The following is a 27,741-nucleotide window of genomic DNA, read 5'->3' on the forward strand; positions in this document are numbered from 1 at the left end:
TTTCAAATATCAGGACACTGATGGCAATTTATTTATATGTGATTACAGAGACTGAAGACAGTCCTATCTCTCCATTACACTGAAATCAGATCTTCATTCAAGGATTTTTGCTTTAACTATTATGACACAGCAAAGGGTAAAGCCAGAATACATATAATGCACTTACAGTATGAAACACATCTAACAAATGAATGTATCTGTAACATGTCTGTAATAGAATAAGCTGGACTTGAATCTGTTTATTACAATGTTCATATTGTTTACATTCAGGAAGGAACAAGATAAGTAATTTAAAATTACATTTGCATAATTATGGTCAATGTTTAAAAATTAACATAAATCCTCGAGTTGAACTCAGTAATTTACAACAGCATAACCATCTCCAGTCATTCATACAGGATAAGATGCAGTTTTTCTATAGTTTGCATAGACTCAAAACATCCATGTGAGGAATTACTGTGCAATGTCGTAATAATACTCTCGTAGTCTTGGCTCAACAACCTTAAATCCAGGCCTTTCATCTGCCCTGGAAGACATGAAAACAGACAGCAGTTATCAATAATGAGGCTTCCTAACAGACACCACCCTTATTATTGCTTTCTGCTTTGAGACAGTGTGTTCTCATAAGAGTCAATGTGTCACTTACTTGTATGTCCAGCAGGTCCTCATGAGGTCATACATCTCTTCTGGACAGTTCAATGGGGCATCCATACGTCTTCCACCTTCAATCATCTGCATGACATCATTTCCTTTCATTCCCTGTGAACAATTAGACGTTCAGATTCAATGTGACACCATCAGGCAGACATTGCTCAGTGAGAGAAAATTGTTTTGCATACTGTATATTGTAATATTTTACTCAAGTTGCACCCTGAGAGGATTGTCAGTCATGCAAATTAGTAGGTCAATACAATTTGTAGAGAACATAACAAACAAAAGCAGTCTAAATTTGTTGTACACGGTAGCACAAAATGTCACACTGTAAGTGAACCACAAAGATGTTTTAGTCTAAGTTATACCTTTAAAGCTGCAGTAGGTAACTTTTATAAAAGTTACTTTTTTCATATTTGCTCAAACTTTCACTATATCCTGACAGTAGTACTTGAGACTAATGGTATTTGCAAGAATCCACTGGTCCTGACAAAACAACCATCAGAGCCAAGAAAGATAGAAAGACCCTTTGGGTTGGAGGCTTATAGTTAGTTGATTGTTGAGTCTCATTCCCTGGGTCCCAACGTGTCTGTATTTGATAACCTGGAAATGAGACTCAACAATCAACTATCTTTTTTGGCTCTGACTGATTGTTTTCGTTCAACCGGTGGATTCTTGCAAATGCCATTAGGAGCACTAGGAGGAGTTCAGTTACCAAGCTCCTCTCCTGTGGAACCAGCTTCCAGTTGTGGTTCGGGAGGCAGACACCCTCTCCACATTCAAGAGTAGGCTTAAGACATTCCTCTTTGATAAAGCTTATAGTTAGGGCTGGATCAGGTGAGTCCTGAACCATCCCTTAGTTATGCTGCTATAGGCCTAGACTATCGGGGGATTTCCCATGGTGCACTGAGCTCCTCCCTTCCTCTCTCTTTCTGCACTCATTCATGTCCTATTAATGCATGTTACTAACTTCACTTCTTCCCCGGAGTTCTTGTGCTTTCTCGTCTCGCAGGTTCTTATCGATCCTGGTGGAGCCTCCTGCCATGGTCCTGCTAGATTGCCATTGCTAATACTGTTGTTGCTGTGCACCTGTCTGTCTGTCTCTCGCTCTCTCTCTCTCTGCATCTCTCTCTCTCTCTCTCTCTCTCTCTCTCTCTCTCTCTCTCTCTCTCTCTCTCTCCACCCCAACTGGTCGAGACAGACGACCACCCACCTAGAGCCGAAGGATCTGTCCTAGGTTTCTGCCTTTTAACAGGCAGTTTTTCCTTGCCCTTGTCGCCAAGTGCTAGCTCATGGTGGTACTGTTGGGTCTCTGTAAATAATGTTTTAAAGAGCTCGGTCTAGACCTGCTCTATTTGAAAAGTGTCCTGAGATAACTTCTGTTATGAATTGGCGCTATACAAATAAAATTGAATTGAATTGAATTGAATTGGAGGCAGGATTAGGAAAAGATGAAAACTCCTCATAGGAAAGGGATATACAAAGTAACAAAATGGATTAAAATGTATAAATAGACAACAACAAAAAATATATTTATTCAAACCTTGTATGGTTTCTGGCCAAAGGAGAAGGCCTCCCACATGAGTACCCCAAAGCTCCACACATCACTTTTGGATGAGAATTTGAAGTAGTTTATACACTCAGGAGCGTACCATTTCACTGGCCACTTCCCATGACCCTTGGCCTGGGGGAGGAGACACACACAAAACATTAGCGAGTGTGATTTTATGTTACGTTGGTCATTCTGTAGCCTCAGATTTCAGTCGGCTCATTGCACTGTGGGGGTTCTGTCAGTTTTGTCAGTATTCTGACTGAATATGATCAACTGCTGGATGACTCCTGTATGTTACAATATATTCATGGAAATTTGAGATAAAAAGAATGTTCATCATCAATGGATGTTTAGCATACCTAACAATAAATCAAGGCACCATATAAGAAAGAGAAAACAAAAGCAAACAAAATATATATATGAAATATAGGTTAAATTAAAGTTAATACAAAATGAATCTGTGTCAGATTGTCTACAGAGGCAAGATACATCCTCTGGTTAGTTTCAACATAAGAAATAAATATTTTATAGGAGAAAATTATACTTAGAATAAACAAATATTCACTTTTTCCTACAAAATGAAGAATCAGCAGTGTGAGGCACACTTTATCGTTCCACCCTTGTTGTTTACATGCCAGCAGTCATGATGAACATGTTTTGCGAAAGAGAGAACAAGAGGTAACATTGGATAACAGCAAGTTGATAGATGAGCTCCATGTACTGATTATTAACAACTGGTTATCGTGACTACTGTGTATTGGCAAGAGAGTGGAGATACGATACGTATCACGATTTGGGGTTACGGTTTAACTAACTTTATTACGATATATTGTGATACTGTAAGAAAAGCCGTATATTGTGCAACCAGAACACTGGAATCTGCATTTGACACTGATGGCAGAGCGGGTCGTCCCCTAATCAGAAGGTTGTTGGTTCAGTCCCCAGCTCTTCCTGCCACATGTCGAAGTATCCTTGAGCAAGATACTGAACCCCAAACTGCTCCCGATGCTGTGTGTGAATGTGTATGAATGAGTTGGTTTCTGTTCAATTGGCTTTGCCATCACTGTGTGAATGTGTGTGAAAGGGTGGATGTGGCAGTAGTGGAAAAGCGCTTTGAGTGGTCGGAAGACTAGAAAGGTGCTATACAAGTACAGGTCCATTTACCATTTATCATCAGTATGTTTACAACACTGCTGTCTAGCTGTATGGGGTTTGCACCCATGTGCTATGGGCCTGGATGGACTTCATGCTTGATCTGCCACAAAGAAGCTGTATCCACCAGTGTTTGTGATGTGTCTGTCAGCAGTTACCTTGTAGTAGTTTTGCTCCTCAGCAACAGCTTTGGAGAGTCCGAAGTCGCTGATCTTGGCATAGTGCTGCGTGACCAGCAGCACATTCCTGGCAGCGAGGTCCCTGTGGACAAAGTTATGCTCCTCCAGGTACTTCATCCCCATGGACACCTGGTGGACCAGCTCTGTGATGTTCTTTATGCCTGTTTGCCTGTAGATGATAAATTGTTGTTTCATCAATGAAAGTCACCATTTCAAACCGAACTAATGTAAAATAGCAAAATATAACATTAAAAGTCAATCGTGGTCCAGTATGCAACTTCTAAAATGGTTATGTAGAACTTGAAGACACTCAGAATGGACTTTACAGTGAAGTAGGAGACATCTTGTGTCCAGCAGGAAAACTTTAGAAATGAACAACATTTGCATATTTGATTTTAGATAGATATAGACAGATATTCCTTCTGAAATATTTAATGAGGTACCAGGAGTAGATGACTTCTTAGGGACTTTTATGTGGAAATTATACTGGACTCTTAAGGTCCAGTGTGTAAGATTTATTGGCATCTAGTGGTGAAGTTGCAGATTGTAACTAACTGAACACCACTCACGTGTGTATTTGATGACATGGGAATGAGAACGGGCGAAAAACACAAAAGCTATAACAAAATTTGACCAAATTGACAATGACATATAATATAACATTTCCTGTTTATTTTGTTTTCGTTAGTACACAATATTGTTGCAAAATGTTTTCTGAAGTCTGGTTTTTACTTTTATTTCAGTTAACTAAAGTGTTATTACACACCAAGTTTTAGTTGAAATTTTGTTAAAAATAACCTTGGTGTGTATCAGGATGTCACTATAGAAATGAATGTGAAATAAGCTACCGTTCCAGACAAAGACTAGGATCCAGGTGGAGTACATACTTGTTCTTCTGCAGGAACTTGTTGAGTGGTCCCAGCTCGGCCAGCTCCATGACCAGCATGAGGTTCTCTGCCTCACAGATCCCAATCATCCGGACAATGTAAGGATTGTCCAGCTGCTGCATGACATTGGCTTCTCGCAGCATTTCCTCACGCACTGATGGGTTGTTATCGTCATTCTTCAGGATTTTGACTGCAACTGGCTTCTCTGTCCTGATACACAGGGAGGGCTGTGTTAGGATGACTGTGTCACCTCATTTATATTGACTTTACAACATATAATCAGTAACAGGGTTTCGGGTGAAATAAGGTTGGTACACAAACTTCAGTACGTAAATACAGAGTGTACAAGTAAGATAAAGGTTGTTTAAGTGGATTCACATTGTGGAGTAGATAGTGAGAGGTATGACAGATGTAACAGGAAGATAAATCAGCTCTCTAGATAAAGAAGGAGGAGTCTGGAGTTATTTTAATCCTCTTGGTCTTTCACTCAAAATATGTACAAAATCTTTTCATTGAAGTAAAACTACTGAAAGAAAGTGAGGAATGAGGAGTTGAGTAAGAGTTGAGAAGACTTAGTTAAGCCAATGTGGAAGGGTCGTAAACCTGTATTCTTTCCAATGACCTACAGGGAGCAGTGCACTCCATCGCCGTGGGCATAGATAAATAAGTCTACTTCTCAGTTAATTTATGAGCTCAGTAAACAGTTTCCTTTTTTTAATATACATTATACACTGGTGACAAGTGATTACTGTGCGACATTAAACTGAATACACATACAAGCAACATATAACAAGACAAAACATGAAACAGTTACAACATTGTGAACAGTAAGGGTGGGCGTAACATGGGCATGTGTATCTGTGGAGAAGAGGAATAACATAATTATAAGTGAAAAGGAAAGTGAAAAAGCGTATAAATATTATATATTATAATATAATAAATTATAATGCCAATAATAATAATAATTAATAACATTTTATATATATATATATATATATATATATATATATATATATATATAAATAAGAGGCCCCTCATCACTTAGCCCTCCAGCAACAGAGACAAGCAGGGTTTGACTCCCCACACATATACATAAAAACAAAAAAAAGAAAAGGTTTCTGTTTCGGTTTTAAAAGAGACCATGTATTGAGCTGTGCCCAGACCCAGGGGAGGACACTTGCCCAATGCAGTTCTTGTGCTTCTTTCTCTCTTGGACCACTCTCTGACCGCTGGGGAGAGAATCTGTCCATAGAGGCGTAGCAGTCTACCTTTGTTTTTGTCAGTGATTTACCGCCAGATTTGTTTAATTGGTGTGCAGTCCCATGCGGCATGCATGTAGTCTGTTGAGTTTTTTGTGCAGTATAGACAAACGTCAGAATCTAAAAAACCCATGTTAAAAATCCCTTTTCCCTTGTAGTGTACTCTATGGATGATTTGCATTTCCAACATGGCCACAACCATGATGCCAATGGATTATTTGGGTAGGAAGTTTAAGAAGGGAGATATTTCAAGTGGGTAAAGTCTGCAGATGACTGATAGTTCATAATGATGGCATCATGACATACTTGTTGCTTAAAGTAGAGGAGTGGTGTTATTTGTATGCAAATGTAATACGATGGGATTTAACATACTTCCTCATCTTGTAGATGCCCTTCATGACTGTGCCAAAGTTGCCAGAGCCCAGTTCTCCATCCTCCAAGAAGAGCTGCTTGCGATCCACTGTGGAACTCCTCAGTTCATCTGGGTCTGCGTACGGACTCTCATATACCTCTGTGTCCATTGGCATGGCCTCTGATGGTCACATTAGAGGAAGGTTGTTTAGGTAAGAGAGTATGTATATGTACACTAGCAATAGCAATTTAACAACAGTATACTTCCTGTTGAATACAAGGTGTACTCACATGTCTTCATTCTAAACTTACCTTTGCCACCTACTAGATTATTGGGCACTCTGGTTTCATAAGGATTGAGATTTTCTGCGATGTTGGGTTGCTGTACGTGGGGCTATCAATTAATCAGAAAGAACAGTAGATCAGTGAGTGCGCTGCAATGAGTAACTTAATTTATTACTCTTATGTAGTACTCTTTATATGGAACCGGTATCACAGTGATAGACCTCCCTCAAAATGTTTAGGCTCAATAAAGATGGATTCTTTCAAACATTAGAATTTGATGGGAAAATGTGAAGTCTACCCATCAGCAAAAGGTTAGTACATTTGTTTTTTAAATCATCAGCAGTCTTTCAGCCAGCAGTCAGTATCACTGTAATACATGGTTTCCAATAAATGATTGTCCATACAAAGGATGTAGAGCAGAAGTTTTCAAAGTGGGAAGTAGGACCCCCTGCAGGGCTCCAAACAGTTTCAGGAGAGGCACGGTAAATGGAAGTGAATGAATGTAGTTTGGGAAAATTTTACGTTTTTCCCAGTGTCTGAAATGGGTCGGTATTGACATCCTGAGCATGGCCGTACCCACCACTGAGATCACTAGTATGGTACTAAAAATAACTACATTGATGCTTTGATACCCCAAAACCCTGGCTAGAATTTGGACAGTATCTAATTAACCCACATAAACCTTGTGTACAGCAGTGCTAGTGAGGTACACCTAAATGCCTGCATAACTGCGTCTCTGTGTAAACACAAATTATATATTGGGATACATGAGTCATGAGTAAAATCATGCACTAGTTGTGTCTTCCAAATTTAGTCAAAAGAAAAGGACAGATGTGTTGATGCATTGTGACATGGTGCTGACATGCACACATAGAAGGGGGAGCTACTGAATGGGACACAGCATAAAGCCGCTGGCTGTGGTTCAGAATGTAATTGCAGTGAGTGCCCTCTGGATGGTGTTAGATTGTGATCAAGCATGTGTGATCAAGCAGCTCTAGTTGTCAAACTATCTGCTCTGATCTGGGGTCTGTTAGAGAGATGGAGAATGGATGTGATAAAGCAAAGGGCCGAGAGTGCAAGGAAGGGGTGTTTTAGTACAAAGCAATCCACACTGAAGCAAAATCACACACAGGGAAGAGTTAAAAGGGCTGCAGTGGGGGGGGTTGCAGTTGCACACAACTGTGAACAACAGGTTTTTGAGGAGGCAGGAGGAGTGGTAGTGCACCTTTTTGATGCCAGACATGATTTTGAAGAGAAGTCCACCTGCCGCATTTTGCTGGAAATCAAAATGTTAGAGGTTATCAGTCGGTGACCTGGTGATTTTATAGTCATGCATGTGATCATCACAGAATAAAAAAGATTCCGGGGAAAGGTTAGCTCCAAACAAAGATGTTTAGTTTATCTCTTAGAGCATACACTGAGTCATCTTACTGACTCATTCAACTGCAAACTACAGGAAGCAAAGACACACTTTTTTCATACAGTATACAACATTTGTTTTACTGTACAGTATGTCAGGAGGAAGACACAAACAAAAGGGTTGCTTCTCCCAAACTATGAAAAACATATTTTCTTACTACTTTCTATCTACTCTAGTATATATCTATTTCTGCCTCCATCCCAATTCAGTGGAGGTGAATAATCCCGTGGTACTCACAGTATTACAAAAATACATACAAAATTCAACAGCATATCTCTTCTCAGGAACCTGGTCCCAGTTAATCCACAGAACTCATTGCCAACAGTTTTCATACTATTTCTTTGGAAGAAAGTAGTTCCACTGGAAACTGCTCTGTGCAGATCCTCAGCATTTGAAAAAAGATGTTGCTGCTGAACTCAGTTCTTTGAGCACAACAAAAAATTCCATTTATCTCCATTATGGTTTCTTTTAAAATAAAACTAATTTGTTTACATTAATAACAAACACAAATAACTAATTTGCTCTCTTGAATAACTTCAATAATGCTCTTTAACTAATAGTGTGGGTGCTGAAATTACTCACTAATTAGTCTGCTATTGCTGCTGCATAATAGCCTACTACTGTGTGTTCAAACGTAGTGAAAATTAACTAGTGATAGTTATCAGACTCTGGACAACGAGGTCAAAGAGGTCAAATAAAGTAATTCCACAAGACTACAATGAGTAATTTGCGTGTACATTTTTTGTGCACACAAATAGCCTGTATCAAAAGATACCAGAGCAAACAGTCCACATGAGTGAAGGTAAATAGACACATTTGGATCTAACCATAAAAATGTCATTAATTTATCGAGAACATAACCTAAACATAGAATAACAACTAAATATATAATTTAAAGCCATTTCTGACGCAAAGTGATTAACACAATATCTAAAAATTAAGATTATGAATAAGGGGTGGCAGACATTCAAGCAGTATCCTCATTTCCTTTCTCTAATCCTGTGAGGTGGGGTGGGGATGATTTACATCCTGTTTTTTTTGTTTTTTGGACATAGGCCATTAAAATATGTAAATGTATAATAACACCACACACATACAAACACACATATCACTTACAAGGGCAGAACTTAATCCGGGGTGGTCCCGCGGCAGTGGTGGCCTTCCTATTTGCCCTGTGAACGGGGCATAAGACAGATGTGGATCAGAATATGTTGCCACACTTTTAGTTAGGGGGGCCCAGCGGCCAGCAATAATCATATTCATCCTATATATAAAAGCAGTGATAATCAAATTTTATAAATTGAATATTAAATGTTTACCATTACTTAGTAAACCAACACAAATAAACATTGTACAGATTCGTCTAGTATGTATGTAGCTATGATTCTTTTCTTTTTTTTCTTTTGTACATCAAAATGTCATAAGTGTACTGTGGGGGGCCAGCCACATGACCTGAGAAATTTACTGATTTAAAATGACTAATAGCTTATGTTGGAGTGAATTTCCCTGCTATGCCAGGACCTGCACATACTTTGGGATTCCAGAAGAAAACGAGGGAGCTGTCTAGACCCAAATAACAATGAAGTTGACATATTTTTTTATTCAGAATAGATAAATTGATCTAAGCAAGGCTGAAGTAGGCTAACGTTACAGCTCACATTAATAGCCAAGAGGTAGTTAGCATCAGGGGAGCAACGAGTCTTTATAGAGACTGGTATCATATGAAACTAGAAGACCTAACGCTTCCATTGGTATCAATCATGTCATGCTAGCTTGTCGGGAAGGAGGATAAATAATGCTCAAAAGTTAGGCTAAATTGTCATGGAAGGTGGTCCCTTGACCTCTGACCTCAAGATATCAGAATAAAAATGGGTTCTATAGGTACACATGTGTCCCCTTTTACAAATGTAGAAAGTAGGAATGACTGCAAAGCTGCGACTCTTGCTGTTTCAGTGAGCCCAGTTTATTTCATGTGTGATGACGTTTGTCCCCATAGTAGCCATTTCAGTGTCGTGAGAGTATTTTCTCAATAAAATGAGCTGTAGGATAACCACAGCCGCATGAATTTCTATAAGCACAAACTAGAGACTGAGGATATACAGAGAGCGATGGTTTCCTAGATATATTGACACCATTGATTTCTCACCATATTTTAGTTGTAAAAAACAGTAGGCAAGGCTAAGATTCAAAGGAAGTTGACATGAAAAAATTCACTAGTGTATGTGTATTAAGCCCCCGTCACTGAGGAAGTCTATTTCAGTTTACATGTATGTGTTGATATAGAAAAAGAGAGAGCACTAGCATTCGTGGATATGAGTAAAGCAGGTTTGGGGAGGGCCCATTCACTGGACCTTTTCAGGGACCCAGCTATATCTGTGGGCTGGCCTGAGTCTTTTTGTAGGCATGTTTCTATTAGTTGCGTGCACTTTTACCAATGACTCCATCAGGTCTTGGACAGGGATCTGTTAGCACTCGCAGCAGGCCGTCTGGTTTATATGAGTAGTGCTCCACCAGCTGAAGCAGAGAGATCACACATCAGACACTCATCACAATGATCAGCGCTTATATACATATATACATGCATCAATTACCACACAAGTATTAAAGTGCAAAATCTTTTTCTGTCCAGTCAAAAAAATTCTCAGGAGGGTGGGAGGTGAGGAATTCTGAACTCTTATTTTAAAACTTCTGGCCACACCCATGGCAATGTCTATAAGGGATGTGTATGTAACTATAACAGCCATAAAATACACCATAACAGACAGACAGTCAGGCAGACAGACATGTGCTGGGAAACCATACATCTAATCCTGAGAGTCATAGTTTATAATGAGAAATATGATTTCAAAATAATTTTGTTAACCTGCCACAGGGTGTCAAACTTTTTGCCATCTGGGATAGAGAGCTTGCAGGTCCTGTCCCTGTCGATGCGATAATGCATGACTTGGCCTTCATGTAGTAAACACAGAGCATAGGATCCATTCATATCTCTCTGCCGGATCCTGCACACACAAGGAGCAAAAATAAAGAGAAGAAACAATAGTAGATGATAGTAGAGGAGACAACAAAGACATTTCTCTGTCGTTGATTCATTTGAATTGCCAGTATGCAGGGTTTCTGCAGGTTTGTAGGTTCAATTTCAAGACTTTTTAAGACCATTATGAATGCAGTTAGGACCTATTGTACTTTCATACTAGCAAAAAAGTACAAAGGATCTGAAAGAAAATCAGTATTGGTTCCATTTTAGTGTTGTTTTGTAGTTGATAAAGATGATAAATACTGGAAAATGCAACTTTACACAAGCAAATAAATTTTTAAGACCTGTCTAAATTGTTTAAAATCACCATAAAACATTTCAAAGCTGCAGTAAGTAACTACGTAAATACATTTTTGTCATATTTTTTGAAACTTTCACGATAGCCTGACAGGCCTAAAATTCAGATGTTGGATTACTTTTGTAAGACCCCGCACAGAATGGGGAAATCACTTCTCTGGACTATTCATTGTGTATCTTGTGAGGTGACAAACATAGATTTGTGAAACTATTCACTATATTCAGAAATGCACACTGTGAGTCTGGTAATTTAACTGTTAATGTCATGGTAGGTCAAGAAAAGGTCCTCTCATACATCTCATAGCGTTTGCATTGTGAACAGTTGTATGTCCTGTGGAAACTTGGTTGTCTCGCCAAAATTACTAAAATATATATTTTCTCACTTTCCTGTAGCGGTATGTGGTGTCATCCTGTTAATGAGATTTCTGCCTCCACTCCAATAAACTGGTGGCTCAGAGTACTAAGAAGATGCTGCTGCTCTGGATAATCCACAGACCACACTGTCAACAGGTGTCACAAGGATAACCTTCTATAGACAATTTAACCAGACACCCCATAAAAGAAAGGTTAATAAGGGCTTAGGGATAGGAAGATTTTATTGATACCAGTACCAAAGGGTGCATATGTAGATATAGTGGCCAGTAGTTCCTTCAAACTTGCTACATTTTTGTTTTAATCTGTATAAGTTTTTGGTGTTTTTTTATCCTATTGCCGGAAACATCATTGAATGATGTCTGATTCCCATCATGAAGGGCCAAGTCAAAATTGTTCAAATCGACTGGAGATTTTGACTATGGCAATGGCTGTGCACTCAGATGCTGCAGCCGGTAGGCTAACTCTTTCAAACTTCTTTGTTTAAGTTTTAATGTTTTTTAGCTTTATTGCTGTAGGCTATTTTTTATGACAGAAATAGCCTACAGTAATCGGAAAAGGAAGCGTGGGTTTGGTTGAAGAGCAGTGGACTTTGAGATAATCCACCCAGCTAGAGACCTGGATAGGAGCCACCCTGGTCCAAGATCAAGATCACCATAAAATCCTTGAATGTCAAGAGTTATGCTTGACACCAACTCTAATTCACAGTTTTTACTGAACTATTGCAAGCCCAAGATTTCAACACTATTACCATATCCACTGAGTTACAGCGATGAGTTAGTTTGATTGCCTTAAACCGTTTAAATGTATTACTTCCATCAATTTAAGCATGAAACCATTTAGTGCCATTTAACCATTTAGAACTTTAACTTTTTAAAAATGTGTTATTTATCTTAATAAAGAAAGACTACCCTTAATGCATCTTTATATAACTGTTGCCACTTTTTATAGTTAATCAATTATCAAAATGGTAGCCAATTAATTTTGGGCCTTTGGGGCTTACATTTTGGAGTAATATAAAGTCAGCTTAAAGAAAATAAGTCAATGGAACAAACTGAAATTAAATCACCAAAATGTAAAAGAGTTATTACTTCAACAATTAATTTTTGAGTTAGGTTTACATCTTTTATTAAGATGTGTTGTTAGGATGTACAGTGTAGTGAGTGTGCTAACAGTGGATTTAGAGAGTAACAGATTACATCTAACAGAGTTAGGTATTCAGGATGCAAAAAGGTAACTCTAATCTATTACAATTACCAAAGGAAGTAGTCAGAGCACAGTTACAGCAGGATTACCATTTTAAAATACATTTAAAAATAAAGAAGAATAGCACTCTGGTCTCAGAAACTCTTCTCAGTGGGTGGAAATGTCATCATTATTCTGTCTTTACAGCAGTAAAGAGGAACAACATCACAGTACAAGGCAAGTTCCACCTTCCAGTTCTGAGAACGCTCTGTAAAAGGCCATACTCTTGATGCTTAAAACCCTTTTTTAAGGTTACATTGTCCTGTTGTCTTATAGAATATGTAAAAGTCATGTTATTAATTTTTTTTCTCTTGTCTTTATTTGGTGTTGAGGAAATTCAAAAGTAACAGAAAGTGATCAAGTTAGGTTATTTTAATTTTTTGGTAACTTGGATTAGATTACAGACTACATTATTCAACAGGTAATTAGAACAATTTTATTGAATTACCTATTTAAAGTAACCCTCTCTCCAAGGCAACAAATGCCTCAATAATATACTGTAGAGTGAACAATATATTATAAAGAGAACATAGCCATTCATCAAAATCGTACCAGAAGAAAGATCAAGAAAAAAACATTCAGGAAGTAGACTGAGGTTACAAGAAAGCTTTGCTTGGCTTGAAGAGTCTGCAGGGGAGACATGCAGTGAGTGTCTCTTTGAAGAACATTACTTATATCTTGTCTTCTGCATGACTTCCCTCTGCGCTGCTTATCGATTCTCATGGTTTATTATTAGAGACTTCTGCTTTATGAACCTTCTTTTAATATTTTAACCTTTGAAGTGACGGCTCTCAATAACGGCTCTTTCTCACGTTCTTATTTGTTATAACTTTGCTTATAACAAGAAGGCAGGATAGACCACAACTTAAAATATAGATGAAAATGATAAACCAGACATAAATGGATATAGAGAAAAATATGATTCAAAGTAATATAATACTCTTACAAAAACAGCACACGTGACATATTTTTTCCAATGGAACATGTTATATTAATTAGAACTGCATAAATAATTGAAATATTATTTGAATTGCAATATGGGCAAGTGCAATATGCAAATTGCAGAAGCTGAAGTTTGTTTAATAAAGGTCAGATGTGACAGACAGCGTCATAAATATGAAGTACTGTAGTGCTGTAGAGATAAGCTGACCTTCAAATCTTGTTCTCCAGATGTAAGAAAACTTGTTTAGTACAGACCCTAACAAATTACACATGATTTTAATATTTTTTTCAGTGTAAATTTGTGATGCAAAAATTATCATTCCCACTAATTGTGATCATCTCGTATTATCTGTCAAAATAATCACAATATGATGGTTTTACCATATAATGGGGCCCTAATATAAGTACATGTGATTTTATAAGCCAGATCTGTTCTGCTCTATCTTGTGTTGATCTAATTTATAATCTATGAACTATATTCAGCCCAGATTACATTTGAAAAAATGTTTTATTAGATTATAGTTACATTGTCAAGTATTACTTGGATTACATTATTGATTATGTCTTTAAAATATGGCTTGTTTTAAAAATGATGATGATGATGTTTTTACCAAAGTGAAATATATTTACCAGTCTTATTTAACATTATATTTGTCTTAACTACAGTGGAAGGCTAACAACCATGCTAACAACAAGAATGGTTTTCAACATGGAAAAAATTGATAAATAATCACAGAAGACCAGCGTTAGGCGGTAACCAATTACTAGTAATAATATTACAGAAATAATATTGCTTTCCCCAGTAACTAGTAGTGTAACTCATTACTAATACATTTCAGTAATAAATTAAAGTTTTGTTGTCACCCCTATTGATCTGAAAGCCAACAATCCAATCACATCCTCAGCTTAATTTTTGTAATTGTGGAGGAAATTAGTTTGGAAGGTGGAATTGTTTACATTCAGCAGCTGGAAATCTTCCATTACTTTGATTTTAAGAAACAAAACTGGATTTTAGTAGTTGTAAGTGTACCAATTTTGTGGGGAGTACCAAAAATATTAATTACTTATTATAATTACTATTAATTAGCTTGTTTTTATGCCAGCTCTTATCATATTTTTTGTTGTTTTAATCTTAATATTTTTATCTTCTATCTTGAAAAATTTTCATATTCCCCTGTGAGGACATTGAAAGCTATTCAAATATCATCTTACTCTATTTTAATTTGTGGCATTTGCCACCAGGGAAAAATGTTATAGTTAATTCAAAGCCACCCTTTACCATGCAGTATAGATCTGCTGTATCCTGTTGTTCAATAACTATTTTCAGACATTAGGGTCTGAGAAAGAACTAGCACGGTCAAGTTATAAAACCCAGTTACAGAACCAAAACAGGAACTTAAATAGCTGGCCTGACCTACACTGATCCTTTTTGCGTTTTAAATTATACTGACTTACAAAATGCAGATATTATAAAAATAAAGATACCTACAAATCTAGCACAACCAACTGTAATAGCATTTTTTTAGCTGTTGCTGGCTGCTCTCTGAGGCCAGAGACTAAACCTTGCAGGTGGTTACAGAGTGTGTGGAATATTCTCATAAAAATGAATTTAAAGCTATAATCATAAGACAAGGCTGCATTTTAGTGGAAACACAATGTTTCCTCCTAGACGCTTCATAAGAAAAGGGACAGAAGAGTCACATCTCGCCCTGCTGTCATTCTTCATCTTGTTTGGCTACTTCAGGAAGTCCTTTGCAAACTGCCAGAACGGAAACCGCAGTGTGTGTATGTGTGTGTGCATGCGTGCGTGTGTGTGTTTCTTCAGCCGAGGCCACTGCGTCTCAACTGAAGCTTCAGCTGCTATAAATACACTCACTTTGTTCAAAAAGCAGAGACATATTTTAAACATTTGATATATTCATATAAATACAATGTAAAGCAATATTGCATTATTGTTGATTTGTTGATCTCATATAGTCTCTCAATTATAATTAGAGCACAAATATTAACTCACTAGTGTGTGGAAGCAGTTTATAGTTAGCGTTATTCCACCAAACTAGTTCTGGTTCTTAAACCAGTGCTGTTCAAAATTCTTGGTGCTATCTGGCAAACCAGCCTGCGTTTCCACTAGTTTTGAGTAGAACCACTGTAAAGGCTAAAACACACTGGCGCACACACAGCATATGGTGTGCATCAAGCACCGCCCCAAGCACAGACAGGAAGCGCCGCGGCACGTCAATCTCCTGGAGCTGGTCACCAGGCTTGTGGTAACAGCAGATCTGCATTGATGACAAATAATCCTCCCTTTTTTTACACAATGCTGGTACACATTTACAGCTGCAGGTAGCATAGTCCTCATTTTCACATTTTCAACTGTGAAGGCCAAACATTTTCATACTAAAACTGATCGTACTATATAAAATGTCTACCATAAGACATCAGCTTGAAATCGTATGTGGACACACTCACCTAAGAAGACAGTCCCCAGTGTTATGAATTGCCAGGTAATGTCATTTCAGGTGCAGTGATGTGTTTAATTCATTTTTATGAGATAATTCCATACACTCTGTACCCACCTGCAAGCTTTAGGCTCTGGCCTCCAAGAGTAGCCAGCAACAGCTAATAAAAGGATATTACAGTTGGTTGAGTTACATTTGTAGATATCTTTATTTCTTTAATATTTTAGCAATGTTTGTGATATCAGAATATAATTTGGATCACAAAAAGGTAGCACTGCGGGCTGCCTGTAGCCACTGCTGGTGTGGGGGTTATACATAGAAAATAATAGATCTTAAGAAGGCTGTGTATGTATGTCCTAATTTCACATAAAAATTAACCAGATGTTTTCTTCTATGTTCAGTTGAGGTGAAAGGTTTAAAATGGTTTGCTGATTTGAATTGGTGAAAATTATTGGGGGACTTTGACAGCTTGGAAAACCTGCCTGAGATGATGACTTCAAGAGGAAGGTTTCTTAAAAATAAACATTTGCAAGGAAGTAGGCTGGTCCTGACCTGTACAGTGGCTCTGAATTTGATTATTCAATGTGAAAAATGGGAATGAGTATAAGATATTGTGAGCTCTGGGGACATTTGCCATATCCTGGCAAATAATTAAATTATTGGTCAAATATGGATGCATTTGTTACAATTCATTCATTCATATATTCAAGCTATACAGAGCAACTTGTAAAATACTTACAGGAATTTTCCATTTGTACGGGCACCATTTTGAAGCCTGGTTTCAGAGTCTTCTCGTGTTATTGTTCCATGGAACCAGGGCATTTTTTCATGTGCGGTGGTGGCAATGAGCTTCTCCAGCTGAGGCCTCTGGCTGATGATGGCCTGCTCCAGAGCTGCTCCCTGCACACACACATCAACTATGAGCACACATGCATGTAGAATAAGAAGAATATGCATGCCAAGCCATATCTGTGGCTAGTTGGTAAGCCACTTGCTTTTAACCATGGATTCATGTATGTATGATGGCTACCCTGCATATCCTGCCTTTATGTCGTTTTTAAAGCCAAGTGACTAAGTAAAACTTGGTTATCTTCCGTATGTTACACTGTTCATGTGTAGAAGCACTGGTACCGGTACTACACGTGCAACTATCAACAGAGATGCAAAGAAAGCGAGATGGCTCACTCTTTTCCTATTTCCAGGGCCGTGTCCAGAGGGGGGGCCTGAAATCTGACTGGCCACCCCATTATCCTAACCTCTTCCACTCCACACATGCCACACAAGCATGTTGGGAAGGGAGTAAATAAGGCTCCAAAGTTAGGCTAGATTTTTGTGATGGAAAAACTGGCATGGCTACTATATATTCAAGAGTTATTTTTGCCTAGAGTACTTAAAAAATATTGGAAAAGCATAAATTGGGAAGGACTGAAAAGCGAAGACATAAACTAAATACCACCCCGCTAAGTCAATGCCCTATTTGTGCAGCCTAGTTGAAAAAGTACCGAAACAAAATATAAATTTAATTCAAATTTTTTTTGATTAAGACTTTTATATTTATTGTATCTTATTCTGGATGCAGTCTGATAAGGCATATTTTATAAATATATGACTTATATGTACATCATATCTATAAGCATATGCATTGCTGTGCGTCTCTCTCTCTCTCTCTCTCTCTCTCTCTCTCTCTCTCTATCTCTCTCTCTCACCCCAACTGGTCGAGGCAGACGACCACCCACCTAGAGCCGAAGGGTCTGTCCTAGGTTTCTGCCTTTTAACAGGCAGTTTTTCCTTGCCCTTGTCACCAAGGTCTTGCTCATGGTGGTACTGTTGGGTCTCTGTAAATAATGTTATAAGGAGTTCGGTCTAGACCTGCTCTATTTGAAAAGTGTCCTGAGATAACTTCTGTTATGAATTGGCGCAATACAAATAAAATTGAATTGAATTGAATTGAATTGAAATACATGTGTGACATATATGGACCATACACTCCAGTTTTCAGATAACTTAGTCCAAAAGTATGTGCCAAAGTTTTGTTATTAATGTTACCTTGAATTCATTTTTAAATTGAAAGAAATAAAATAATGCATTGTGTGATGGCCACAGCCATGGCCACACAGCCATTTTAAAAGTGGTAAGCTCATACACTTACACTTTCCTTAGTTCATGCTTGTTTTCCTTAAGATTGGTTTATATGCCTTTTCAGACACATACATTTTATTGCAAACATTTATTTAGTTTTAAATAACATACAGGACACTTGGTTTGTTTTACATATATACTTTATTTAGTAGTTTTTGGATTGTCTTTTTTGCTATAACGGTTTTCTTTTTGAGCTTACCAGTGTTGCGGATTCCACACCCTAGAGCCGCGGTTCTCAAAGTGTGGGGCGCGCCCCACTGGTGGGGAATAGAGACATGACAGGTGGGGCGCGCCAAATGGGAGGAAATTTTCCTTTTTATGCCTTTATATCTTTATCCAGACATCCCAACTGTCCCGGAAGTTCTGGGAGTCTCCTGCATATTGATAGCGGCTCCTTGACGCAAGTGGAGCAAGACCGCGCACTAGGCTAGAGAGTGACTGCGCGTGTGTGTGTGTGTGTCTTTGTGTGATTATAAGTGCAGCGCGTGTGAGAGCAAACCATCCTTATAGCTGTGTGTTGCCACTTATTAGACCGATCATCCCCGGGGGCGACACCAAGTGTAACAGGAATTCCCCTTGAACTTGATAAAAATTTTGACACAGCTGCACTTTTATTTTCTTTATTTTTGAACTTGCTGTTATTTGATGTAGATAGTTTGTATTTAGATACAACTTGTTACTATACTGATACTACTTGTTACTTCAATAAATTGGAACATTTTAAGCTTGTTGTTATTTCATTAGCATTGTGTTGGGGCGATGGGGGCAGGAGGGGCTTGAAAATTCCCCCTTGTCCAAAGTGGGGAATGACCGAAAAAGTTTGAGAACCACTGCCCTAGAGGGATGCATGCAGTCTCCAGTCTAAAAGGGGTGGCCTTGAACAAGAGCAGCTTTATAGGGGAGGTGGCCAAATTGGACACTACCACTATTTGTTATGTCTGGGGGGGGTAGTTTTATTTTCTCCCAAGATATTTGACTTTTGATTAATATTATATTAAGTATATTTATTCGGTTAATGTTAATTAAGATTAAATTTCTGTTGGAATGAGGGTTTGGTTGTTTTTTTTGTTATTTGTAGTTTATGTACAAGTGTTGTTGTTAGTCTCCCCCTGTGTGTCAAACCTGGTCTGATCAGCCAGTATATAAGTCCCCTTTGTTTCTCTTATGGTAGGTCAGTTGTATTTTTGAGTTTGTTATGTTCAGAGCTTAAGTTTAGTCTGTTTGTTTGACCTCTTTTAAAGGGCCCAAACATTAGCTTTATTTTGTTGTAATTATTTTTTTGGCAAAATAAAAACCCTTCTTTTTGAAATTCCCTTGTGACTCCTCTTGCCTAACTGCTTGGTCCCTCACACATTGTTACACATGAGTTTTTGGAATTATTTAATGTGTGCGACATCCGTACAGCCAATCATAAAGTGTTAATGTGTATGTTATATATGTGTTATGTACTGCTTCATGGCTCTGTTGTAAAGCACTTTGGGTACCTTTCGGCTATTGTAAAGGGCTATACAAATAAACTTGATTTGATTTGATTTGATAAGGCACAATGCAGTTCATTGGTTGAGCTTGACACCTAATTGTTAACTTTGTAAAAAAATATATCACAAGGTGCACAATACTTTACATTTTCAAACCAATAATACCTTGTTTTAAAAATTATTTTGTGAAACAATAGAGTAAACCATTTTTATCAGAAGCCATTTCACAATTTTGAGAAATCTTGTTAGGAAAACTACAGTTCATTACAGCTTCAGCTTTATTGTTTTTGTAGCTCTGGTCATTCATCATCATTCATGATAACACTGTATTCACCTGTGTAAGATCTGGGAACACGGCGGCATCACTAAAAAGTGACACCCATCATCATCAAATATTTTTTTTACATATTTGCTGAAACTTTCACTACATCCTGACAGTAGTACATGAGACAGACAATTTGGGAAATAATCTGGTTCCTCTGGCTCCTCCTGTTCCTAATGGCATTTGTAAGAATCCAGCGTGGCCTAGACAAAAACAACCAATCAGAGCTGAGAGAGATAGTTGACCGTTAGGTTTCATTCATCAAATATCAATGCTGGGAATAAGACTCAATAATCAACTATCTTCAAGCCACCAACCCAAAGCATCTTCCCATTTTTCTCAGATCTGATTGGTTGTTTTCGTTTGGACCCAGTGGATTCTTGCTAATGCCATTAGGAGCACTCACACATCTCTTAATCTTTGCACTCAAATTGCACTTTGGCTAATTTAGATAAATGTGGAAACATTAGACAGCAATAGATATTCTTACAGAAACAATTATATGGGCCAAGGTGACTGCAGATGAAAAAAGTAAACGAGCCAAATTATTGAACTATTGAAATTATTTCAAAAACACTTGTTTACATGTTTGTAGATATGGTTTTTCTTCATGTTGGCTAATTTCAACAGTCTGTACAGCACAGAAAGATATAATAACTCTAACATCACCAGTGCTTGGGTGTTAATTTCAAGCCCTATTATTACATTAGATTTTTTCCTCAAGTCATCGAGTACTTAATATTAATCTAATGCAAGCACTCAAACATAGAAATTACTTAAAATGCCCTAAATCTTACTCTCTTGACTTAACATTTTAGAGATTCAAAACTACATTTCTTCTACTTACAGGATGGATTTGAAACTAACCTGCAGGTTCCAGGTCTGCTTTACATACTCTCGGATCAGTTTTTCCTTCAGGTCCTCAAACGGCCCCACCTTTGGCTGCATGTTCTTGGGCCTGTTGCAGGGCTTCTTTAGCAGACATACAAGGCCATCCATCTCTTGGGAGTGGTAATCAATGACATCCACAGGGTTCCTGTGGCTCTTACCACCAGCAATAGCATATGATTCATTGGGTTCTCTTTCAATGGTGTAGTGGTAGCAACGGCCTGAATATGACACGGAAAGAGCAAAGCCCCCGAGGTAGTTTCGGCTTTGCCGTAGCAGGTACAAGCCGTTGCTCATGCCCACCTGCCGCAGGTAGTCCTCTGCCTCTTCCCTGGTGATGTTGCCATAGAAGAATGGCAATGTATTCACTGTGTCAGCCATGTTGGCTTCTGGGTGGTGGCTCCCTTAAGGAAGTCCCCTCACAAAGTTCAGCCACCAGGATGCAACAAACCTAAAAATAAAAAAAAAGCAGAACCAAATAAGAAAGAAATTACTCTTAAAAAAAAACAAATTTTTCCTTTCTTTTTGGTTTAACAGAAATCAGTAATATGTAGCCTAAAGAACGAAAAATGGAGAAACAAAATATTGATTTCCAACAGGAAGTGTTGGATGACTGTAAAACATCCAACACTTGACTTCATTACACAAGTGGCACGGGACATATGATGCTAGTTCTTCTTTATTAGTGATATTATCCTATATATTACACCTTGTATGCTCCTCAGTGTACAATGAAAACGAAGCTGAGCTTCTGACAGGAACATGATGACATCTGCAACACCCAGACCATATGATCATCAGTTGATCATCCTGAGATGAGCCACACACACATTCACATAACAGAGAGATCGAACACAATAAAACAGTTTGCTGCTGCTATAAGTTGTGATTGCTGCTGCTAACTTCTGTTCAGTTTTCACAGGAGTGGGTCACACATTCTTCCCCGAGAGCAAGCAGGAGCAGGTGTAACGTCAAAATCAGTTTATAAATCACTCTATATTGATGTTTTGGTCATAGTGGTCATAATATTATGGCTGATTAGTGTAAATAATGGACAGAGCTTCTGGGTCTGTGAACTGAAGCCAATGCGGAATTGTCTTAAACCTGCATTCTATGTGAAGGCCAACAGGAGGAGTTCCATTGAAAAGGAAAAAAAAAACGATACTATGCAATCTTATGGAGAAATGAGCCGACTTCTCACTTGATTAATTAGCTCAGTAAACCATTTTCTAATGAGTTTATGGTCTCAATCTTTAGTTTCAAGTCTTCTTTCATACAGCAGGATGTTCATTTAGTAAATGATGGTCCCATTTATAGTAAAATAGATGATAAAGCAGAGTATGCTTTCCGGTGTGGCTACCTTGTGATTGACAGGTCATTCTCAGTGAGTCTGTCCTACTAAACATACCAAACTCAGATCAAACTGTCTAACTAGGCAGTGCTGATCAAATATGAATCAAGATTCTGTTACTGAATTGCATCTTTTACCACCTAATATTGTCTTAGAAACATATTTTAGTCCGCTGGCTCCAACAAACTGTTGTGGCAACGACCATAATGGTAAACTCAAGGCTTCAAAAAGGTTTTCCACAAACCAATGGATGACATCACGATAGGTTTACACATGGTTGCAACCAATCCCAGGTGTTGGTTAGTTAGTAGTTAGTAGGCTTCATCCTCAAGGGACCATGAATGTCTGTACAAACTTTCATTGAAATCCATCCATGTTGAGATATTTCATGCTGGAGCAAAGACATCTGACCACCATGTTCTACTACTAGCAAGGCAAAACTGAAAAGTGAACAAAATAACCAGGCCTTGAGCTATAAAAATATTTCCTTTCACTGACATTAGCAGTAAGATGCTTGTCACAATAACCAGAGTAACTAAGTCTGAGCACATCCTCCATACCTCATATCCTCAGCTGTGTTTTGAATGGTCAGGCAGTTCAAGGTATACATTTGACTTGTCAGAATGAAGATTATATGTCCTGTCTAATCTTTTTGACAAGTAATAACCCCACCACGTGAGAGGGAACCACACCACAGTGGCAGGAAATTTGTTGCAATGTAAAATTACTTTTCCAGTTGTACACTGTGAAGAGAAGTGTTGCATTACCACAGCGGTGATGTACATGAGTGCTGTCGAAATGTACTGACCAACAAAGGACTCAAGTAGTGGTAGTGCTGTGTGGTGTGTGTGGGGGGGTCGGGAGGGGGGGAGCCTTAGCATAAGCTAAGGTGTAAACCGTATCAGGTGAGCTTACTAGGCTCCCAGAGTGTTTAAGGTAGTGTTAAGTTAACTTCTGGATTGCCTCAAAACCAAATATGCAAATTCTGTGCAGAAATATCAATAAAATAAAATAAATATTCTATAAGACAACATACAATGTAACCCAAATGTAGCATTTAGCAACTAAAATGTGTTCTCTGCTCCATGTATTCTTAAATAAAACCTTTTCAATAAGCAAATTCGGGCAGTGGCCTATAGAGCGTTCTCAAAGCTGGAAGGCAGAACTTACAGTGTACTGTGATGATGTTCCTCTTTTCTGCTATAAAGACAAAATAATGTGGACATTTCCAACCACCAAGAGCATTTTTTTTTTTTTTACATATTATTATTATATACATTTTTTTTTACCTATTTACATGTTCTGTGTCCTTTTTTTTGTCTTTGTTGATGTCTTGAGCACACTGAAGCAAATCCCTAGCAACTTGCACCGAGTTGTATGGCAATAAAGTATTGAATCTTGAAACTGTACAACTTACTGAGACCAAACACAAACTCCTGTTGAGACTTGTGAAGCACAACATGTTCAGTGTACTATATCATTCTTGATTTCAAATGTATTTTAAAATTGTAATAGTCCCCATTTTTACAAACTGTTCCTACTGATCTTTTTTTGTTTTGTTTCCTGCAATAATTACATAACTCAAGTAATCCGTTACTCCAGTTAAAGAACTAGTGTGTAGGATTTACTGGCAGTGACTACTGAACTGAATTTTACTGTGTGTGCAGAAGAAACTATGGTGGCTGTGAAGCTCGCAAAAGAAAAAGAAGAAAAATGGCAGTTCAACGTGGCAGACTGCATAGAAGAGGACCTGTTCTATAAGACTACATACAATGTAACTAAAATGTAGCATTTAAGGTTACGATAACACAATTCTTATTTTCAGGGGATTATACACTAATGAAAACATCAGAAATATTTCTGCCAATTTCTTAGATCCTCCTAAATGTTACACACTGGAGCTTTAAGACAGTGCTTATGTAAATGTCAGGAGCTGCTGCCTTTACTGGAAGAGGAACTTAAAGTCCTGTGTGAGTATCTCAAAGACATTTATGGTGTTGCATTTGGTTGTGATAGAAATAGTAATAAAAAATGAAAAAAGAGAAATTAATAGAGAAGTTCAAAGGCCGCTCACTCTCTCACTTCCACAATTAATTGCCTTTTTTGGAAAGTTAAAAAAAAAACATTCATGCCAGAAAGGTGTGGGAAGGGGGGCTTAAGCTGCCTTAACTGCTCTTTATGGCCACTTGGGGGCAGCAGGACAAGCTGTAAATATTGACATATCATCACCTTATAAAGTTATGACAGGCATGTTAGCAAACAATTACCCCAATGTCATTATTATTTACGTATCACTACACATTACAAAGTATGACGTATGTACTACATATTTCATACTGTGTTTGAGCCTTTCATGTTTTTCGCGAGTACCATTGCCAACATAGTTGCGAGCGATGATTTAATTCTGAAACTGATTAATTGGTACTATCTGCAACCTCACCATGGGATATTCACAAAATCCTACACAATGGTCCTTTAAGTCTGTTGAATGAAATGAGCTGGTGCTGCAGATAAGCTATTAGTGCTAGCCCAAGCCCTCATCGTCGGAAGCCAAGGGAGACTGCTCTACGTCGTCACACGTTTCAGACACAAAAGAATTACGAGTTCAGAACTTCACGTAAATCAGATCAAAGTTGCCATGCAGCGCTTACTTCCTGTTGCCAGTAGGTGGCGCTATCACTATATCTGAAAGTTTTGTCATGTAGATGTGTTCAGGGCGGGACTCTTATCAAACAGTTTCATTGAGATTGGACTATGTACACTGAAGTTATGAGGCCCTGTTCAGGGTGGTACTGTTACAGACTATAAAGTTTAGTGGAGATTGGACAATGTACACTGAAGTACCACCTGTTTTATGGCGGATCGTCAAGATTCGAAGCAACGCCATGGGCACGCCGTTCAACCTACAGTCACACAAAGCACACCTTTTCATCTGCAGTTTGTTTTGATTGTACTGACCAATTTTGAAATGTATCCAATAAATTCCCTAAGAGGAATTTGTTCATATACAACATGAAAAATCACAGAAATCACCAAGAAATTCAAAATGGCTGACTTTGACAGCACAGCACGGACACACCCTTCAACGTACATTCACAAATATCACAACTTTTAATCAGCAATGTTTTTTAACTGTACTGACCAATTTTGAAGTTGATCTGATAAATACCCTCGGAGGAGTTTTTTAAAATACAACATGAAAAAATCGCAGAAAATGACCACAAAATTCAAAATGGCTGGCTTCCTGTTGGGTTTGGGTTATGGGTCCAAGAGGCTTTTTTGCTTGTCCGATCATGATACACATGCATACAAATTTTCGTACACATCGGTGGTATGTGTCTTGGGGGCTGATTCTGGGGGGCGTAGCTAAGACTCATGATTGAATTTTGCACAAAGTTTTATGAGTTTTCGGGCATGTTTAGCCCCCCAAAAAGTGTTAAAATGTTAACACAAAAGCTGATTTCCGCCGTGTCGCCATGGCAACATGGTTCTACGAAAATTCTTAAGATTCAAAAGATGTCATTGTCATCATCTAAGGGAGTTCTGACATAATTTCAGCTGGATCTGGTCTATCTGCTGGAATGACATTTCCTTTCACCACTAGGTGGCGCTATCACTATTAGCAAATATTATCACATAGATGTGTTCAGGGCGGGACTCTTATCAGACAAGTGAAGTTTGGAGCTGATTGGACAATGTACACTCAAGTCATTGAAATTCAAAGCCACGCAAAGGGCACGCCGCCATAGTGGACCCCTAGAAAATACAAGATTTTAGTTTGTTTTTTCTATAGCTTCCTACATATCTGCCTCCAGACACACATGAAAATATGACAATGCCAGGACGAAATCAGCCAGTTCACAAGACGATAGAAGAAAAGCCTATATAGGTCATGTAACATACACTGTAAAGACCAGTGATGGTAGAGGTCTTCAGATCCTTTACTTTAAAATCTGACTAAAGTAAAAGTACACAGGTATTATCAACAACAAAAAAAAAAAAATCTAAGTACTTTGTCTGCTGAAGAATGACCCCTGTGGTGATATGCTGTTATATGCCACTGTTGTAGATTGCAAGTTTTAACCCCTTTATCTAGTTAGGTCATTTCTTTCAGTGCCAGTGTTTTGGTTAATTCATGTTCATGTTTTGAACTATTTAACCATTCCTTTTGGCTATTTTAACCATTTATCTGTTACTTTTACCTGTTTCCACAATTTATCAATTTTTAGGTAACGTTTTCAACTATTTATCCATACTCTTGGCTATTTCAACCATTTATTCACTTTTAGCTAATGTTTTAGACTATATATCCATTTCTTTAGGCAGTGTTAACAAATTATTTGTTAGCTATTTCAACCATTTATTTATTTTTAGCTAATGTTTTAGACTGTATCTCCATTACTCTTGGCTATTCAACCATGTTTCTGTTTCATTTAACAATTTCAACCATTTATCCATTTAAATTTATAAATTATTTTATTCAATCATTTACATTTTGACAATTGATCTTTTACTTTTTGCTAGTTTGACCATTTATCCATTGCTTTTAGCTAACTGTTTAGACTTCTCTGCTTGCTTATTAGCTAGTTTTCATGAATTCAACACCTGCTGTTCAGGTCTTCCAGAAGAATCAATATGTTGATATATAGTTTATAAATTAAATTGTAATCTCTTTTTTTAAATTTATTTGTTGCAATACTCCACAGTCTCAACGTAAATCTGGGGAGAGGTGAGATGATTAATGTGGTTGGAAAGAAGCAAAGACAAAGTTGTGATACACACATCAATATGTCTTTTTGTGATATAATGCATACCTTTTCTCCTTTTGGTCTCAAAGAGTCACTGAAATGAAACCATCTGATAAGTTGGGGAAATCTCTCTTTGGTGGAACTGCTAACAACTCGTAGATGTGACATGGGTAGTGCAGCTTTTTTGGGGTTACAACCCTGGTTCAATCTTGGTATTTTATACATTTCTTGTTGTTAAATTGTAATCTACAGCGGTCAAAAACCATAGTGGAGTAAAATAGTCCTAAAATATTAATTTAATTTCTAAGAAAACACTTTAATAAATGAACAATACTAGGGCAATTAAGATATTATTTTATGTTAATTTCAAGATAATTAATTAATTCTTGGAATGAACAAAAATTCGAACATTTTGAAACAAATGAAGTGAAGTCCAAAAAGTCATGAACAGGCAAAACAGCAAACACTAATCCTGCACTTACTGTTCACTGTGGTGAAGTGGTTCCAGAGTGCTTATCCTCCTCAAGGTCTGTTCTAGTCCGTCAGCATATCAGCTGCCAGGAGTTTGGGTGACATATGAACAGGTCATCCTAAATTCAGCCACTTCCTGATAAACAAAACAAATGTGCTGTCAAAACTACTTGAAAACAGTCAATCACTCACAATTGATCCCAGCTGGAGCGGACTACCAGTCTGTGAGCTGACACACAGTGAACTGGTGAAACAC

At 37.9% G+C, this 27,741-nt stretch overlaps 1 protein-coding gene across 2 annotated transcripts; it reads right to left on the minus strand.

The window, feature by feature from the left end:
• syk (spleen tyrosine kinase) lies at positions 1-27,741 on the minus strand. 2 transcript variants are annotated; one of them, XM_051412302.1, is made up of 15 exons: positions 27,678-27,736; positions 27,497-27,568; positions 20,895-21,366; positions 16,828-16,988; positions 10,600-10,738; positions 10,169-10,250; positions 8,853-8,908; positions 7,542-7,592; positions 6,344-6,425; positions 6,053-6,212; positions 4,422-4,631; positions 3,514-3,703; positions 2,195-2,335; positions 647-759; positions 1-526 (listed from the first exon to the last, which is right to left on the minus strand). In XM_051412302.1, exons 3-15 carry the CDS (start codon positions 21,294-21,296, stop codon positions 454-456), a joined length of 1,860 nt encoding a protein of 619 aa, XP_051268262.1. In that variant the 5' UTR covers positions 21,297-21,366; positions 27,497-27,568; positions 27,678-27,736; the 3' UTR covers positions 1-453. The 2 variants fall into 2 exon arrangements, with proteins under 2 accessions (XP_051268262.1, XP_051268261.1); XM_051412301.1 differs by having other exon boundaries at positions 27,497-27,741.

The sequence above is a fragment of the Dicentrarchus labrax genome, unplaced genomic scaffold, assembly GCF_905237075.1.
Source record: "Dicentrarchus labrax unplaced genomic scaffold, dlabrax2021, whole genome shotgun sequence".
In the NCBI taxonomy this organism is placed as follows: domain Eukaryota; kingdom Metazoa; phylum Chordata; class Actinopteri; family Moronidae; genus Dicentrarchus; species Dicentrarchus labrax.

Bases quoted from the DNA above. Each gene is read 5' to 3' on its own strand.
- syk (XM_051412301.1), bottom strand. From the start codon at position 21,296: ATGGCTGACACAGTGAATACATTGCCATTCTTCTATGGCAACATCACC. The intron at 16,989-20,894 runs GTTAGTTTCAAA...GTGTGTGTGCAG, and splicing joins AGCAGACCTGGAACCTGCAG to GGAGCAGCTCTGGAGCAGGC. The intron at 527-646 runs GTAAGTGACACA...CATGTCTTCCAG, and splicing joins AGGACCTGCTGGACATACAA to GGCAGATGAAAGGCCTGGAT.